General features: G+C 40.7%; 1 protein-coding gene across 1 annotated transcript in view; it reads left to right on the forward strand.

The window, feature by feature from the left end:
- Positions 1-15119, forward strand: part of cep290 (centrosomal protein 290) — a 127579-nt gene that overhangs the window by 44704 nt on the left and 67756 nt on the right. Inside the window, exons 18-23 of the mRNA XM_080191336.1 lie at positions 2032-2124; positions 2897-2981; positions 7474-7616; positions 12023-12187; positions 13834-13983; positions 14941-15056. Coding sequence (XP_080047462.1) covers positions 2032-2124; positions 2897-2981; positions 7474-7616; positions 12023-12187; positions 13834-13983; positions 14941-15056 — 752 coding nt within the window. The remainder of the gene's footprint in view (positions 1-2031; positions 2125-2896; positions 2982-7473; positions 7617-12022; positions 12188-13833; positions 13984-14940; positions 15057-15119) is intronic.

Raw genomic sequence — 15119 nt, forward strand, 5'->3', positions numbered from 1 at the left:
GTTGGTGCTGGGGCCTCAGCTATTTACCATTTATATAGATGATCTGGAGGAGGGAACCGAGTGTATGGTGTCGAAATTTGCTGATGACACCAAGATTGGTGGAACGGCAAATTGCGCGGAGGGTGTGGAGAGTCTGCGGAAGGATCTAGATAGGCTGGGCGAATGGGCCAGGAAATGGCAAATGGAATTTAATGTTGGCAAGTGCGAGATGGTCCACTTTGGTAGGAATAATGGTAGGAAGGACTATTACTTACGTGGCGAAAAGCAGCAGCAGGCGATGGTGCAGAGGGACCTGGGGGTCCTTGTGCATGAGTCGCAAAAACCCAGCCTGCAGGTGCAGCAGGTGGTCAGGAAGGCGAATGGGATGCTGGCTTTCATAGCGAGGGGGATTGAATATAAAAGTAAGGAGGTCTTGCTGCGGCTGTATAGGGCATTGGTGAGGCCGCAGCTGGAGTACTGTGTGCAGTTTTGGTCGCCGTACTTACGCAAGGATATTTTGGCCTTGGAGGGAGTGCAGAGGAGGTTTACTAGGCTGATACCGGAGTTGAGGGGGTTGAGCTGTGACGAGAGGCTGAATAAACTAGACTTGTACTCATTAGTGTTTAGAAGAATGAGGAGAGATCTCATTGAGACATATAAGATGATGAATGGGATGGATAGGATAGAGGTGGAGAGACTCTTCCTGCTCAGAAAGGACAGTAGGACTAGAGGGCACAGCCTCAAGATATGGGGGGGCGGTTTAGAACGGAGTTGAGGAGGAACTTCTTCACTCAAAGGGTGGTGAATCTCTGGAATTCTCTGCCCGTTGAGGTGGTGGAGGCTGCCTCGCTAAATATTTTTAAGACGCGGATTGATGGGTTTTTGATAAGCGAGGGGATTAAGGGTTATGGGGAGAGAGCAGGAATGTGGAACTGAGCCACGACAGATCAGCCATGATCTTATTGAATGGCGGGGCATGCTCGAAGGGCTAGATGGCCTACTCCTGCTCCTATTTCTTATGTTCTTAAGTTAAAAGGGAATGAAAATTACATGGAATGCACAGCACAGAAACAGACAATTCATCCTTTGGTCAGTACCAGTGATAATGCTCCATGGGAACTTCCAACATCCCACTTCATTTCACTCTATTTATATGTCTTTCAATTCCTTCCCTTTATCCAGTTTCCCTTAAATGCATCTGTGCTCTTCACTTCAACCACTCCCTGTGGTAGCAAGTTCCACATTCTGATCACTTTGGGTAAAGAACGTTCTTCTGAATTTCCAATTGGATCAGTTAATGACTATCTAATATTTACAGCCATTAGTTTTGGTCTTCTTCAGAATTGGGAAAAAATGTTGCACTCATCAACCCTCTCAAACCCCATCATAACTTTAAATACCTCTATCATTTCTCAATCTCCACTTCTTTGGAGAAAAGAGTTCCAGTCTGCTCAACCTTTCTTGCTGATGCAACCTCTGAGTTCAGGTATTATCTTTATGAATCTTTTTTGCACCTTTAGTGGTGCCTCTAGATCATTTTTATGATATGGAGACCAGAACTGCACGCAGATCTTGCCAAGTATGATCTGATCAAGGTTTGATCCATATTAATGCAACTTTTTTATTTTCAATCCTATGCCCCTCGTCGGATTTTTCTTGGTGCTGCTTTTAACAATCCTTTTGCTCCTCTACCCTTTTTTGACACTTTATTTTCTAAACAGTAGAGTCTCCATTCTCTTCCTACCAAAATGTAACACTTCACAATTAAAATTCCTTAATCCACCCCTCTAATATTCATATGACATAGAAAACAGGATGTTAATTCATAACTTCCACAAAGCAAGTTCTTAATGAAAATTCCTTTTGAAAATGAACTTCCCTTATGGTGGGTGGAGGGAAAATTTTGATCACAATAGGAAGAATGCCCAGTGAAGGGACTGAATCTAACATTGTAAATTGATTAATTCCCTTAGGAATGTTTCTCAATCAGTGAGACAAATTCCACATTTTAACTGCCCTGTGTATTCTAACTAAGTTAATGCATCTCTGCAGAATTGTCAGATGCGCAAGGAATTACTGGACAAAGAAAGGGCGTACCAAAGTGCAGAATTCGAAGTGGCCAAGCTGAACAGACAACTAACACAGGTAGTACACGTTACCTGCGCACAACTAGAAAAACAAGAAGGTGGGAAGTGGTTTGAGTGGGTGTCTTTTATTGGGTTTTGCAGCAACTCAGTGAGAGGTTTCTTATAATCCAAACGTAAGAAACAATGAAAACAGATCCAGGGGCCCCTCATTGAAAACAGAGTGGGGGGAATTTCATGTTCTCCCCTCTGGTGAACCTGCAGACCGATGGGCGTTTGATGATGCAGGAGGATGGCTGACTTCTCACCACACTGCTCTGATTAAGTTCATGACAGGAAGCCCATGGATTGCTTTCTTGCCCTCAGTGCCTGGATTGGGAAGTGGGGGGTAATGGAGTGTCAGCACCATCCCACCATCACTCACCTGTACTTGGGTGGTCCTAGGTCTTGGGCATGTATATTACTGGCAACAGCCACCATCTCCCCGGTGACACGGCAGTGAAGAGCTTCCAGCCTCTCAGGGTCCTTCCTCCCAAGGAAAGCCCACCATTATCCAATTAAGTACCTGATTGGCAAATAATTTGGTGGGTCTTCCCAACAAGCGATGATTCTGGATTGCATTGCCTGAGAGTGGGGTGATAAATGATGGCTATGGGGAAAAAGAGAGAGATTGGAAATAGATGAATTGCTTTTGCAAAGGCATGGCACAGACATGACAAGCCAAGTGGCTGCCTTCTGTGCTGTAATCATTCAATGATTCTGTGGTTCTGGAGAGAAATGATAAATATTTCTACAATTCTCAAACAGTGAATGATATTTGTATCACTTTGTAGAATGAATGTGTTTCAAGAGAACTGGAGATAAAGGCAAGAGAACTGGAACAAGCGAGGACTGAAATTGCTCGGCTGAAGTCTAACTGTAAGCCCTTTCTTTAAAAAAAAAGAACTTTTTATAACTATAAATGAAAGATACGATAGATAAAAGAATTTTCATTGACACCTTCATTTAATGAAACCTTGATTAGTTTGTTTACAATGCTGAAATCTTGCACTGGTTATGTCATTAGGGATTGGCTAAATGACTTAATTTGCTCAACCCTCCATTCATTAGAACTAAACCAATCAAAAATTACTATCTCTTAAGTGTAAGGGCTGGATTTCCATGGGCTGGGAGAGACTGGCAGTCCTTTAAGGGTGCTAGCTGGGAAACATTGAGAATATTCAAAATAAAAGTGGAAAGTTTATTCACAAGTATCTTCTTTAGGTGATGCCAGGAACCTGCATTTATCAGGAAGGTTGGGCTTGGGTTGAGTTGTCTCCCTGCATTTTCTGAAGTATCCCATTTTTGCCAGCAGGAGAAAGGGGCCAGGGTAGGGTGTGATTCACACAGGAGAGAAACCCGAAACTCGACAGTGCATTTGAAATAAATGCTGAGTTTAAATAGACTCCATTTTGGCTGTTACAAGGGACTTAACCCACAATGTGGGTGGGAGTCATTAAATTGATGGAATTAACTTGTAAATGCTCTTGAAGGACAGATGAAGTCTGTTTAATGATCATGTCCTGAAGTTTTTTTGATCTTACTCTTTAAACTATTAAAATAATCTTGCTGCAGCTGTCAGTGGGTTAAATAAAAACTTCTGCTGAACTGCTTTGATTATAAGCTAGCTGGTGCAGCATTTGTTCAAGTAGTTTCAATAGTGATTTGTTGTTATTTCCTTAAGGACTCTTCATTATGAATGCTTGGCTGAATTTCAAATGCCATAGTCATCTGAGTAGGGGATTTTGCATTCACAGTTTGATTGATAGCTTAAGGGAACTATTGAAGTATTGGGTTTAGGAACAGAAGTTTGTTTTTAATAAGGAATTAATCACTTGAGATCTAAAAGCTTTGGTGCTTTTGTAAATGGGACTTTCTTTCACTGTTCTGTATAGTGAGTGATATAGATAAATCTCTAAAGGTTACTAAGCATTGTTTCCAATATTGTCAAGTGAATGGAGTTGTATCCAACTTTTATCTCCATAATCCTTGGTGGCCATGCCTATAGTTGCTCAGGCCCCAAATTCTGGAATTCCCTTCCTACACCTCTCTGCCTCTCTGCCTTGCTTTCCTCCTTTAAGCCATTCCTTAAAACATGCCTTTTTGACCATGCAAGCTTTTGATCAGCAGATGTATGGGGAGAAGTGGTAGAGAAGTCAGTTGCACGGTGATAAAATGTTGGAGGCAGCCTCAAAAAAGCTTTGTGTGGTCCTTCCTATGCCTGAGAGCTGCCAATCAGCCTGATTGGCTGGCAGCTGAGTAGCTCCACTAGTGCCAAAAGCAAGCAGCAGCCACTGCTGGGATTACAAGAGAGAAGTCTCACAATACCAGGTTAAAGTCCAACAGATTTATTTGGCAGCACAAGCTTTCGGAGCACTGCCCCTTCATCAGGTGAGTGGGAGCTGTGTTCACAAACAAGGCATATATTGACACAAACACAATTTACAAGATAATGGTTGGAATATTCTGCAAGAAAGGATGTCCCGAGGCATGGTACATTGGAGAGACCATGCAGACACTACAACAATGGATGAATGAACAGCACTCAACAGTCACCAGGCAGGAATGTTCCCTTCCAATCGGAAAACACTTCAGTAGTCATGGGCATTCAGCCTTTGATCTTCGAGTACACGTTCTCCAAGGCAGCCTTCATGACGCACCACAACGCAGAATTGCTGAGCAGAAACTGATATCCAAGTTCTGCACACATAAGGACGGCCTCAACCGGGATCTTGGGTTCATATCACACTATCTGTAACCCCCATGGCTTGCCTGGGCTTGCAAAATCTTAATAATTGCCAATACACACCTCTTTAACCTGTGCTTAACCCTCTCTCCACTCACATTGTTTGTACCTTTAAGACTTGATTACTTGTAAAGACTCGCATTCCAACCATTATCTTGTAAATTGAGTTTGTGTCAATATATGCCCTGTTTGTGAACACAACTCCCACTCACCTGATGAAGGGGCAATGCTCCAAAAGCTTGTGTTACCAAATAAACCTATTGGACTTTAACCTGGTATTGTGAGACTTCTTACTATGCTTACTCCAATCCAATGCCAGCATCTCCATATCATGACTACAAGAGAGACCCAGGGAAGGACTTACAATCGTACGAAACAGGAATAGAAGTAGACCATTTAGCTTTTCAAGTCTGCTCCGACATTTGATAACATTATGGCTGATCTGTTGGTGTTTTAAGCTCTAGATTGTCATCTAACTTTGGATTTCCTTATCTAATAAGAATCTGTCTAACTTTTAAAAATATTCAATGACCACCTCCACCACCTTCTGATGCAGCGAATTCCAAAGTTGCATAAACTTCTGAGAGAAAAGATTTTTCCTCACCCCATCCCAAAAGGGTGACCCCTGATTTTAAATCCGTGCCACCATGTTCTGGATTCATCCATAAATGAACTCACTTCCACCTTGTCAAGACCATTCAGTATCTTATGAACTTCAGTCAGGCCACCCCTCACTCTTCTAAATTCCACTGGAAACAAGCCCAATCTGACTAATCTTTCCCACTAAGACAACCCATTCATTCCAAGTATCACTCTCATAAACCTCCTTTGAACTGCCTCCAACGCATTTACATCTTTCTTTACATAAGGAGACTAAACCTGCACACAGTAATCAGGATGTCCTGTATAACTAAAACATTACACTCTTTTCTGATCAATTCCTCTCATAATAAAGGATAGCATTCCACTAGTCTTAATTATTTGCTGCACCTGCAAATTAACTTTTTGTGACTCATGCACTCCAACACCTAGATCCTTCTGCACCATGGAATTCTGCAATCATTCTTCATTCCTATCTATAGCTATCTGCAACTTGTATCCTCTTCACAATGTACATTTGAATCTATCTTTTTGTTATCTGCAGATTTAGTTAGCAAACCTTCACTCCCCTCATTTAAGTCTTTGATACAAATTGGAAAAAGTTGAGGTCCCCGCACAGACTCCTGCAGGACTCCATTCATTACATTCTGCCAATGTCTGACTTCTGTCCATGTTACTGTGTTACACCTTTTATTTTCTGCAGTAACCTTTGATGTGGCACCTTATCAAATGACTTCTGGAAATCCAAGCACAGCATGTCTATATGCTCTCTTTCATCCACAGTGCATATTACTCCTTCAGTGAACAATATTATTGGTTAAACACAATTTTCCATTTGCAAAACTATGCTGCCTCTTCCCAATTACCTTGAGTTTCTATAATCTCCTTAATAATGAATTCTAACGCCTTTCCCACAACAGGTGGGAAAGGCTAACTGATCTATATTTTCCTATTTTCTGCCTCCCTCTCTTCTTGAACAGAGGGATTATATTTACTATTTTCCAGAATCTAGTGAAATTTGGAAAATTAACACCAATGCATCTACTACCTCATTGGCCACCTCTTTTAAGATTCTGGGATGAAATCCATTCGGACTTGAAGACTTGTCAGCCTACAGCTCTATCAGTTTGATAGTACAGCTGCTCTTGTGATTATAATTTCACCAAGTCCCCCCGCTTTCTTCCACCACTTGATTTATAGCAATTATCATAGATAACTGACTAATGTATTTTTGGGCTTTTAGGCAAGGAAATATCAGGGACCCTAGGTAGTAGGCTGAGAGGGACAGGGGATTGGATTTTGGAGGCTGATAGCGGGGAACACAAAATGGGAGCGCCAGTTTAGCAAGTATGGTACCTTCCTGTTCTTTCTGCCTTTTCACCAGAATTGGTGCCCACTATATTAGGATAGCAGAGGCAGAATTAGACTCCAGAGCTGACCCAAAATTGGCCAGATAAGTGCCTCAATAAGTCTAAGAGTGGGCGCATAAAAGCAAAATACTGTGGATGCTGGAATCTGAAACAAAAACAGAAAATGCTGAAAATCTCATAGGTCTGACAGCATCTGTGGGGACAGAATAGAGCCAACGATTCGCGTTTGAATGACCTCTCATCAGGCTTTATTTTTGTTCAAGGGTGGGCAGGCTGGCTGATTCCATACCTGTCCACCATCTTATGGGGGAACTGTTCAAGGGTGGGTGGAAAGGTGGTGCGCTAGCCACCTATCCTATTTTCTGCTCTCCCCAACCCCCCCTTGCCTCAAACACACCTAGCTGGGGGACCATAATATTCCCCCAATATATCCTTCCTGGCTCAGTGTCATACTTCGTTATATAACACTCCTCTAGTGACCAAGAGATGTTTTGATACATTACAGGTACAGTATAAATGTAAGGAGTTGTTGTGATATACATGAATGACATGCTTTGTAAAAATGCATGTATCAGTAAGAGTATTTTCAGTAAACTAGATTTGACTGACAGCTGTTGGTTCCTTTATTAATGTGAGTAATATTGGTTGATTGTAGTAAAAGAACTTGCGGAAGAGAATATGCAATTTGAGAGTGGTATGAAAGACATTTTACAAGCCATAAAGAATACACCAGTGGAAACTGCTCTAAATCAATGGGAAGAGACCTTGAGGATAGAAAGTCTGGAGAGACTAGTTACTGTAAGTATCTTCTTAAGTTCTAATTTCACTGCCTAATTTGCTGATGCATGATGTGGAGTTGCCAGCATTGGACTGGGGTGGGCACAGTAAGTAGTCTCACAACATCTGGTTAAAATCCAGCAGGTTTATTTGGTAGCACAATCTTTAGGTGTATTGCTCCTTCATCAGGTGAGTCTCATGAAGGAGCCGTGCTCTGAAAGCTCATGCTACCAAATAAACCTGTTGGACTTTAACCTGGTGCTGTGAAATTATTTACTGCACTGATGCAGTAAAGGATGTTAGGGACATTATGTACTGATGCTTGAGGGACCATTTCCTCCCTGACAGCAGTTTTGTGTCATAAGCCTGAGAGACAAGGAGCAGTTAGTTATTTACATCTTGTGAAATAAACAAGGATTTTCAATGATAAAATATTAGTGTGAATAGATGCAGAAAGAAACGGTGTATATTGCGAGTAACAATGCAAGATGCTGGCAGGTTTCCTGAATTCCCATTATTACCTCTCAGTGGTAATGTCACTAGACTAATAATCAAGAAGCCCAGGCTCCTTTATTCAAAAAGGGAGGGAGACAGAGAACAGGGAAACTATAGGTCTGTTAGCTTAACATCCGTCATAAGGAAAATGTTAGAGGCCGCTATTAATGACATTATAGTAGGGCACTTGGAAAAAATCAGGGTAGTCAGGCAGCGTCAACGAGGTTTTGTGTAAGGGAAATTGTGTTTAACCAGTTTATTGAAGTTCTTTAAAGAAGCAGCCTATGCTGTGAATAAAGGAGAACCGGTGGATGATTTATAGAAGGCATTTGATAAGATGCCACATCAAAGGTTATTGAGAAAACTAAAAGCTAATGGTGTAGGGGGTAACGTATTGGTAAAGATAGAAGATTGACTAGCTAACAGGAAATGGTGGGTAGGCATAAATGGGTCATTTTCTGATTGACAAAATGTAATGGCTGGTGTGCTACTGGGATCAGTGCTGGGGTTTCAACTTGTTAAAATTTATATAAATGAGTTAGATGAAGAGCAGATTGATAGGTTAACTGAATGAGAGAAGACCTGGCAAATGGAATATAATGTGGGAAATTGTCCATTTTGTCAGAAAAAATAAAAAAAAATTATCTAAAAATCAAGGGATTTTCACAGTAACTTCATTGCAGTATTAATGTAAGCCTACTCATGACACAAATAAATAACAGTGAGAGGTTGCAGAACTCTGAGATGCAGTGGGATCTGGGGGTCTTAGTGGATGAATCAAAAAGGGTTCATCTGCATGTACAACAAGTAATTAGGAAAGCTAAGAGAATTTTATCCTCCATTATAAATGGAATTGAATACAAAAATAAGGAGGTTATGCTTCAGTTATACACTGTCTTTGTTTTAACACTGGTGAGACCACATCTGGAGTGCTGTGAACAGTGTTGGTTCCTTTATTTAAGGAGAGGTGAAAATCTACTGGCAGCAGTTCAAAGAAGATTTATAAAACTAATACTTGGGTTGGGCAGATTGTTTTACGAGGAAAGGTTGGCTAATCTAGGTTGGATGTATCTGCTGGAATTTAGAAGAGTAAGAAGCAACTTGAGTGAAACGTAAGATTCTAAAGGGTCTTGACAGGGTCAATGTGGGGAGGATATGGGAAAACTTAATTTACTAAGAACAACTTCTAAAAATGAGTGGTTGCCCATTTAGGAGATAGATGAGGAGAATCTTTTTCTCTCAGGCTGAGAGTCTTTGGAACTTTCTTCCTCAGAATGTGGTGGAAGCAGAGCCTTTGAATATTTTTAAAGGAAGAGGCAGATAGCCTTACACCCCCTTGCTTATCAAGAATCTTTCAGTGATAGATGGGAACGTGGAATTGAGATTAGAGGCTGATCAACCATCATCTAATTAATGGCAGAGCAGACTCGAAGGGCCGACTAGACTACTCCTGCTCCTAATTCATACGTTTATTTGAGGACATAGTTTCAAATCCCCCCACGGCAGATGGTGTAATTTAAATTCCATTGATAAACCTAAAGTATAAAACTAGGCTCAGCGATAATGACCATCACAGTTATCATCAATTGTCATAAAACCCCATCTGGTTCACTAATGTGCTTTGGGGAAGGAAATCTGTCATACTTACCTGGTCTCACCTACATCTGACTCCAGACCCATAGTAATGTGTTTGACTCTGAACTGCCTGAAATGGCCTAACAAGCCACTCAGTTCAAGGGCAACTAAGAATGGTAACAAATGTTGTCTTTGCCAGCGATACCCAGATGCCATGAAGGAATAAAAAAAAGGCCACATTCCAGACTTCAGCTGCTTCTGGGGTAGCTTGAAACAAGATCCTAATTCCTGCTGGCTACCTGACACTGCCTAACTGCCTTGTTTACTGACATGGTTTAGGGTATTTATACGTATTCTCTCTCTCACTCTTACATCTTTCATCTATCTTTCTCTCCTATTTTTCTCTCCCCATTTGTGGCACTCTGAATTCTGCAATCTAAAGAAATATTGAAGCCTTCTTGGGGCCTCTTTACCAGTCTGAGACACTCATAATACCTGTTAATTTGAATCAGATCAGTTGGATGCTGATTGGCCTCATTCTTAAGTCTGTAATTTTTCTGAATCATTTACTTCTGCACCCTTGCCTTTGGGAGTTGGCTTCTAAAGACTGGCCTTTGGAAATTGACTTCCATCTGTGCTTTATCAATCAGTCCACCATGCCTGTGCTGGCTGTTTGGAAGAGTTATCCCATTAGTCCAACTGTTCTGGCCTTTTCCCGTAACTGTGCACATTTTTCTTGTGTAAATATTTATTTTTCTAATTCCTTTTGAAAAGTTACCATTGAATCTGCTTCCACCACCCTTTCAGGCAATGCATTCCAGACCACTAACTCACTGTGAAAAGTCCCTGTGTCACCTTGGGTTATTTTGTCAGTTGTCAATCTGTGTGCAATGCTTACTGATCTTTCTGCCCCGGGACACTGTTTCTCCTTATTTACTCTATTAAGTTCTTCATTCTGAACACCTCTATCAAATCTCCTGTTCACCTTCTGTATTGTAAGCAAAATTAGGTCAGGTCAATTACTAGAAGGCATAGGTTTAAGGTGCGAGGGGCAAGGTTCAAAGAAAATATACAAGGCAAGTGTTTTTACACAGAGGGTGATGGGTGCCTGGAACTCGCTGCCGAGGGAGGTAGTGGACACAGCTACGATAGTGACTTTTAAGGACCATCTTAACAAATACATCAATAGGGTGGGAATAGACGGATATGGTGCCCGGATGGGTGAAGGGTTTTATTTCAGTTGGGCAGGCTTGGATGGCCGAAGGGTCTGTCACTGTGCTGTAATTTTCTTCGTTCTTTTGGAACAAACTTGCCTTGTTTCTCATTCTGATAAATCTCCTCTGCACCCATTCCAAGGCCTTGATAGTTCAGAATTGGCCAATATATTCCAGTGGAGCCCAAGATGTTTCACAAAGCTTCTTGCTTTTGTAATATGTTCCCTGTTTATAGAGCCAAGGATCCAAAATACCTTTTTAATAATATTGTCAATTTATCTTGTCATTATCAGAGGTATGCATCTGTACACCCCATCGTTCTGTTCCTGTGCTCACTTTAATGTTGATATTGCCTCCTCCCATTCTTCTACAAAATGAATCACCCCACATTTCACTGCGTTAAAATACATCTGCTATGTGTCTTGCCATTTCAGTAGTCTGTCTGTGTCTTCTGGAAGTTAATTATTTGGCTCCTCACTGCTAACTATGTTTAACATGAAGTAGCTAGAAAAATTTCACCCAATTTGTGTATGATCTTTGTGACAAGCTAATTGGCAAGATGGACAAATCATGGCTGAAGGGTGTGCTATGGCTAACATCAGGGTAACTGCTGGTAAATGGAGTTAAGATACTGATCTTCCATGATTTAATGGAATGATGGAACAGAACTGAGGGGCTAAATAGAGTACTCCAGTTCCTATGTTCCTAGTGTCATAGTTAACAGGTGCAATTCCAGTGGGACATGGATGCTGACTGAATAAACATCATCCAAAAAAAATATTCTTGGGGGGTCAGAAAAAGCCTTTCAGAGATACCAAAAAATAAAGACGTGGGGACTGGGAGATCCACTAGAAAACATGGGAAAATCAGCCATCAGTTACACATTCTTTATTATTCTGTGAAGCGTAGCTCCATTTTATTGACAGCAGTAGTAAACTTTGTAGTCATAGAAAAGTCAGTGAAAGTTAGTTGGCAGATGGGCAGCAGTGGAAACCTGACCAATGATATGTATTGCATATTGGCTACAGAGCCATTTCTGACTGAAACTCTTCCCATTATATACGTGACAAAGTGACTTTGCCTTATTAACCTGATAAAAAGTGGAATGACATACTAATTAAGCTGCACCAAATGTTGTTTCAGGCAATCGAGACAAAGAATTCGGTAGATAAATTTGACAACAATGGCCACTTCAAAGCTCAGGTAGACCAGCTGACAGGGAGAAATGAGGAACTTCGACAAGAGCTTAAAGAGGCACGAAAAGAGGCTGACATTGCCCGAAGTCAGCTGGCGAAAGCAACTGAAAAGGTTTGGACACTGAAAGTCTGCGTTATCTTGCAATTCATAACAGAATCAAGGAATTATGTATGAGATGAACCAATAAGGTCAAGGGTAAGAGTGTAATGAAAGTAAATTCACAAATTACACCATGGTTGAAACTTCAACCAGAAAAACAAGAGATTCAGAAAGCTAGATTGCATGAGGTTAAATGTTTGCATTCACATACGACATTCCTCTGTGCATAATTTAGCATTTCAGTTCAGCTACATAATTTTAGAAAGTTGTCAGGATAGAGAACATCAAATAAAAGCTTTATATATCATGTGAAGAAAGATCATTTATGTATAATTGTATTTCTGCAAATCCACAATCTCCACCTTTGGAGAAGGTCCTTAACACTGTCTGCTCTATATGTTGCTATAGGCTCACAGGAATGTGGTTTATTTTTACTTGCAATCTGAAATAGCCCAGCAAGCCACTCATTTGTATTCAGAAAGGCATCTCACCACCAATTGCTCAAGGGCAATTATGGATGGGCAATAAATACTGGTATGACCCAAATCTCAAAAATAAATATTTAATCAAGTGCATGAGAAAGCCATAAGCTTCAAAGTCTCCCCATGTCACATGCACTATCCTGATTTGATTATGTCTCAACTGCTCCTTCACCATTGGGTCAAAATCCTGGAATTCCCAAACCAAGAGTACAATGGGAATGTCTTCAGCATTTCAGGATGATGGCTCACCACTGTCGTAGTAGGGTTTGTACCCTTTATTGTATGTATGTACATAGTTATGAGTTGTTAATAAAGACTTGCTGTTAATATACCAAGTCTGTGAAGCCTACTTCCTAGAGCCCAGAGCAGGAATCTTCATAATGGGAACATCGGGATCAAAATCCTCATCCTCTCAAGAATGAGACGCTCTAACTTCAAGGACTTAAAGGGGAGATGAGCTAGTAAGAATATTGTTAATACCGTAATAGCAATAATACTGGAATAGCATTGAAGTTGTAACAATAAGGTAAACATACTAGATTTCTGACAAGTAAGACCTGAAGTAAACAAAAATAATATATCAATGGGATAAAGATTTTGGGGGAGGTTTAGTAGAAGGGTCTGGTATATACAGGGTTAATGTGGGACTAAGTACAGTGAAGTCACCATAGTCCCAGATGAACTCTTTGAGGGGGAGAGTGACTGGTGGTGATTTAACCTGAGGATAACCACACCTCAGGTGAGAGGCAAGGTTGGAAAGGTGAGCCTTCATGAATAATCTCAGCCAGTATGCCGTATGACCCTTGTTGTTAGCATTGCTCTGCATCACGGATCAGCTGTCCGACCAACTGAGCTAAACCGATCCCCACAAATAAAGACACTGTGATATGAGAAGGCACGTTACCCGGAGCTAGGGTCAGTCTAGAGATGGACAGAGGTGTATGAAGTTCTAGGATGGAGTCAACTCTATAGTTATGAGTTGTTAATAAAGATGTACTCCAGACTACAAAGCATACTTCATGTCCAAAACAGCATTCTTCAATGACCACCATCTCATGGACATCTAAGAATGGATAATAAAGATCAATCTTGTTAGTGATGCCCAACCCCAAGAATAAATTTCTAAAATAAAGCCCTACTGAAACCTTCAATGAAATGCCTTTCTCCTTTCTTTAGATTACAAACCTTGAAAGTGAGTTATCTCTGCTGCGTCAATCTGGATGTTGCAATGTTCAGTTCCAACCCCTTGCTCTGCCAAAAGGAATGGTGCCCTCCAGTATTGATATGATCAACACTCTTAATGAATATTTAGTGCAGCTGTTACAGGTATGTAAACCTTTCCCATTAGAATAATCAATGCTATGTCCCAACATTTATTCTGTTCTTACGTTTCCAATGTAAAGTCATGAATGTGCATTTGATTAAGTGGGGAGGCAATGGCCTAGTGGTATTATCGCTAGACTATTAGTGCAGAAACTGAGCTAATGTGGGGACCTGGGTTTGAATCCTGCCACGGCAGATGGTGGAATTTTAATTCAATAATTAATCTGGAATTAAGATTCTACTGACGACCATGAAACCATGGTCGAATGTCGGAAAAACCCATCTGGTTCGCTAATATTGTTTAGGGAAGGAAGTCTGCCATCCTTACCTGGTCTAGTCTACATGTGACTCCAGAGCCACAGCAATGTGGTTGATTCTCAACTGCCCTCTGAACAAGGGCAACTAGGGATGGGCAATAAATGTCCAGCCGGTGACGCCCATGTCCCACAAATGAATAAAAAAGTTTATCATCAATTTGAGATATGAAGAATGGTAGAAAATTATGAGAGTTCTGGGTTTGTTATCAGTATCCATTTCCTCAAAGCAGAATATGCCAATGTTTTGGTGTTGTCTTGATTGATTTACTTGATTTCCCCCTCAGATATTTTTTGCAGCAGCCTTGGCATATTTCCCTTGTTCCAAAAATAGCTACACTGCATGCAATTCAATTTCTAACTTATTTTCTTTTGTCCTTTGAAAATAAGTAACTTTATGAGCAATCCATGGTTACAGCCCTCTACTGACCAGTAGAGTGTTAAGGTTCAATTCCCCAAAACTCTCAGTTGGGTCAACTACCTAGTCCATGCTAAATACACTCCATTGATAGAAATGTAGGCAAGAATCTACCTGCCACAGTCCTTCATCAAATGCAAACTTGCTTAAAATAGGAATTTTTCCTCTAACCATTTTACCAGCAAAGTTATTCGTAACAGAAACATTTTCTTTTTACTGGTGGCTTAGGAGATCTCAAATAAAGAGAAAGAAGGAAAAAAGCTGCAAGAGGCAGCTGAAGATTATAAACGTAAATTTGCAGTAATTCGCCATCAACAAGGATTGCTATACAAGGATTATCAAAGGTATCAAAACTCAAACTGTTTCTCAATGTGCAGATCATTATCTAATTCTGAAATTGTGATTGG

This window comes from Carcharhinus amblyrhynchos, chromosome 6 (genome assembly GCF_965287045.1).
Source record: "Carcharhinus amblyrhynchos chromosome 6, sCarAmb.v2.hapA, whole genome shotgun sequence".
In the NCBI taxonomy this organism is placed as follows: Eukaryota; Metazoa; Chordata; class Chondrichthyes; order Carcharhiniformes; family Carcharhinidae; genus Carcharhinus; species Carcharhinus amblyrhynchos.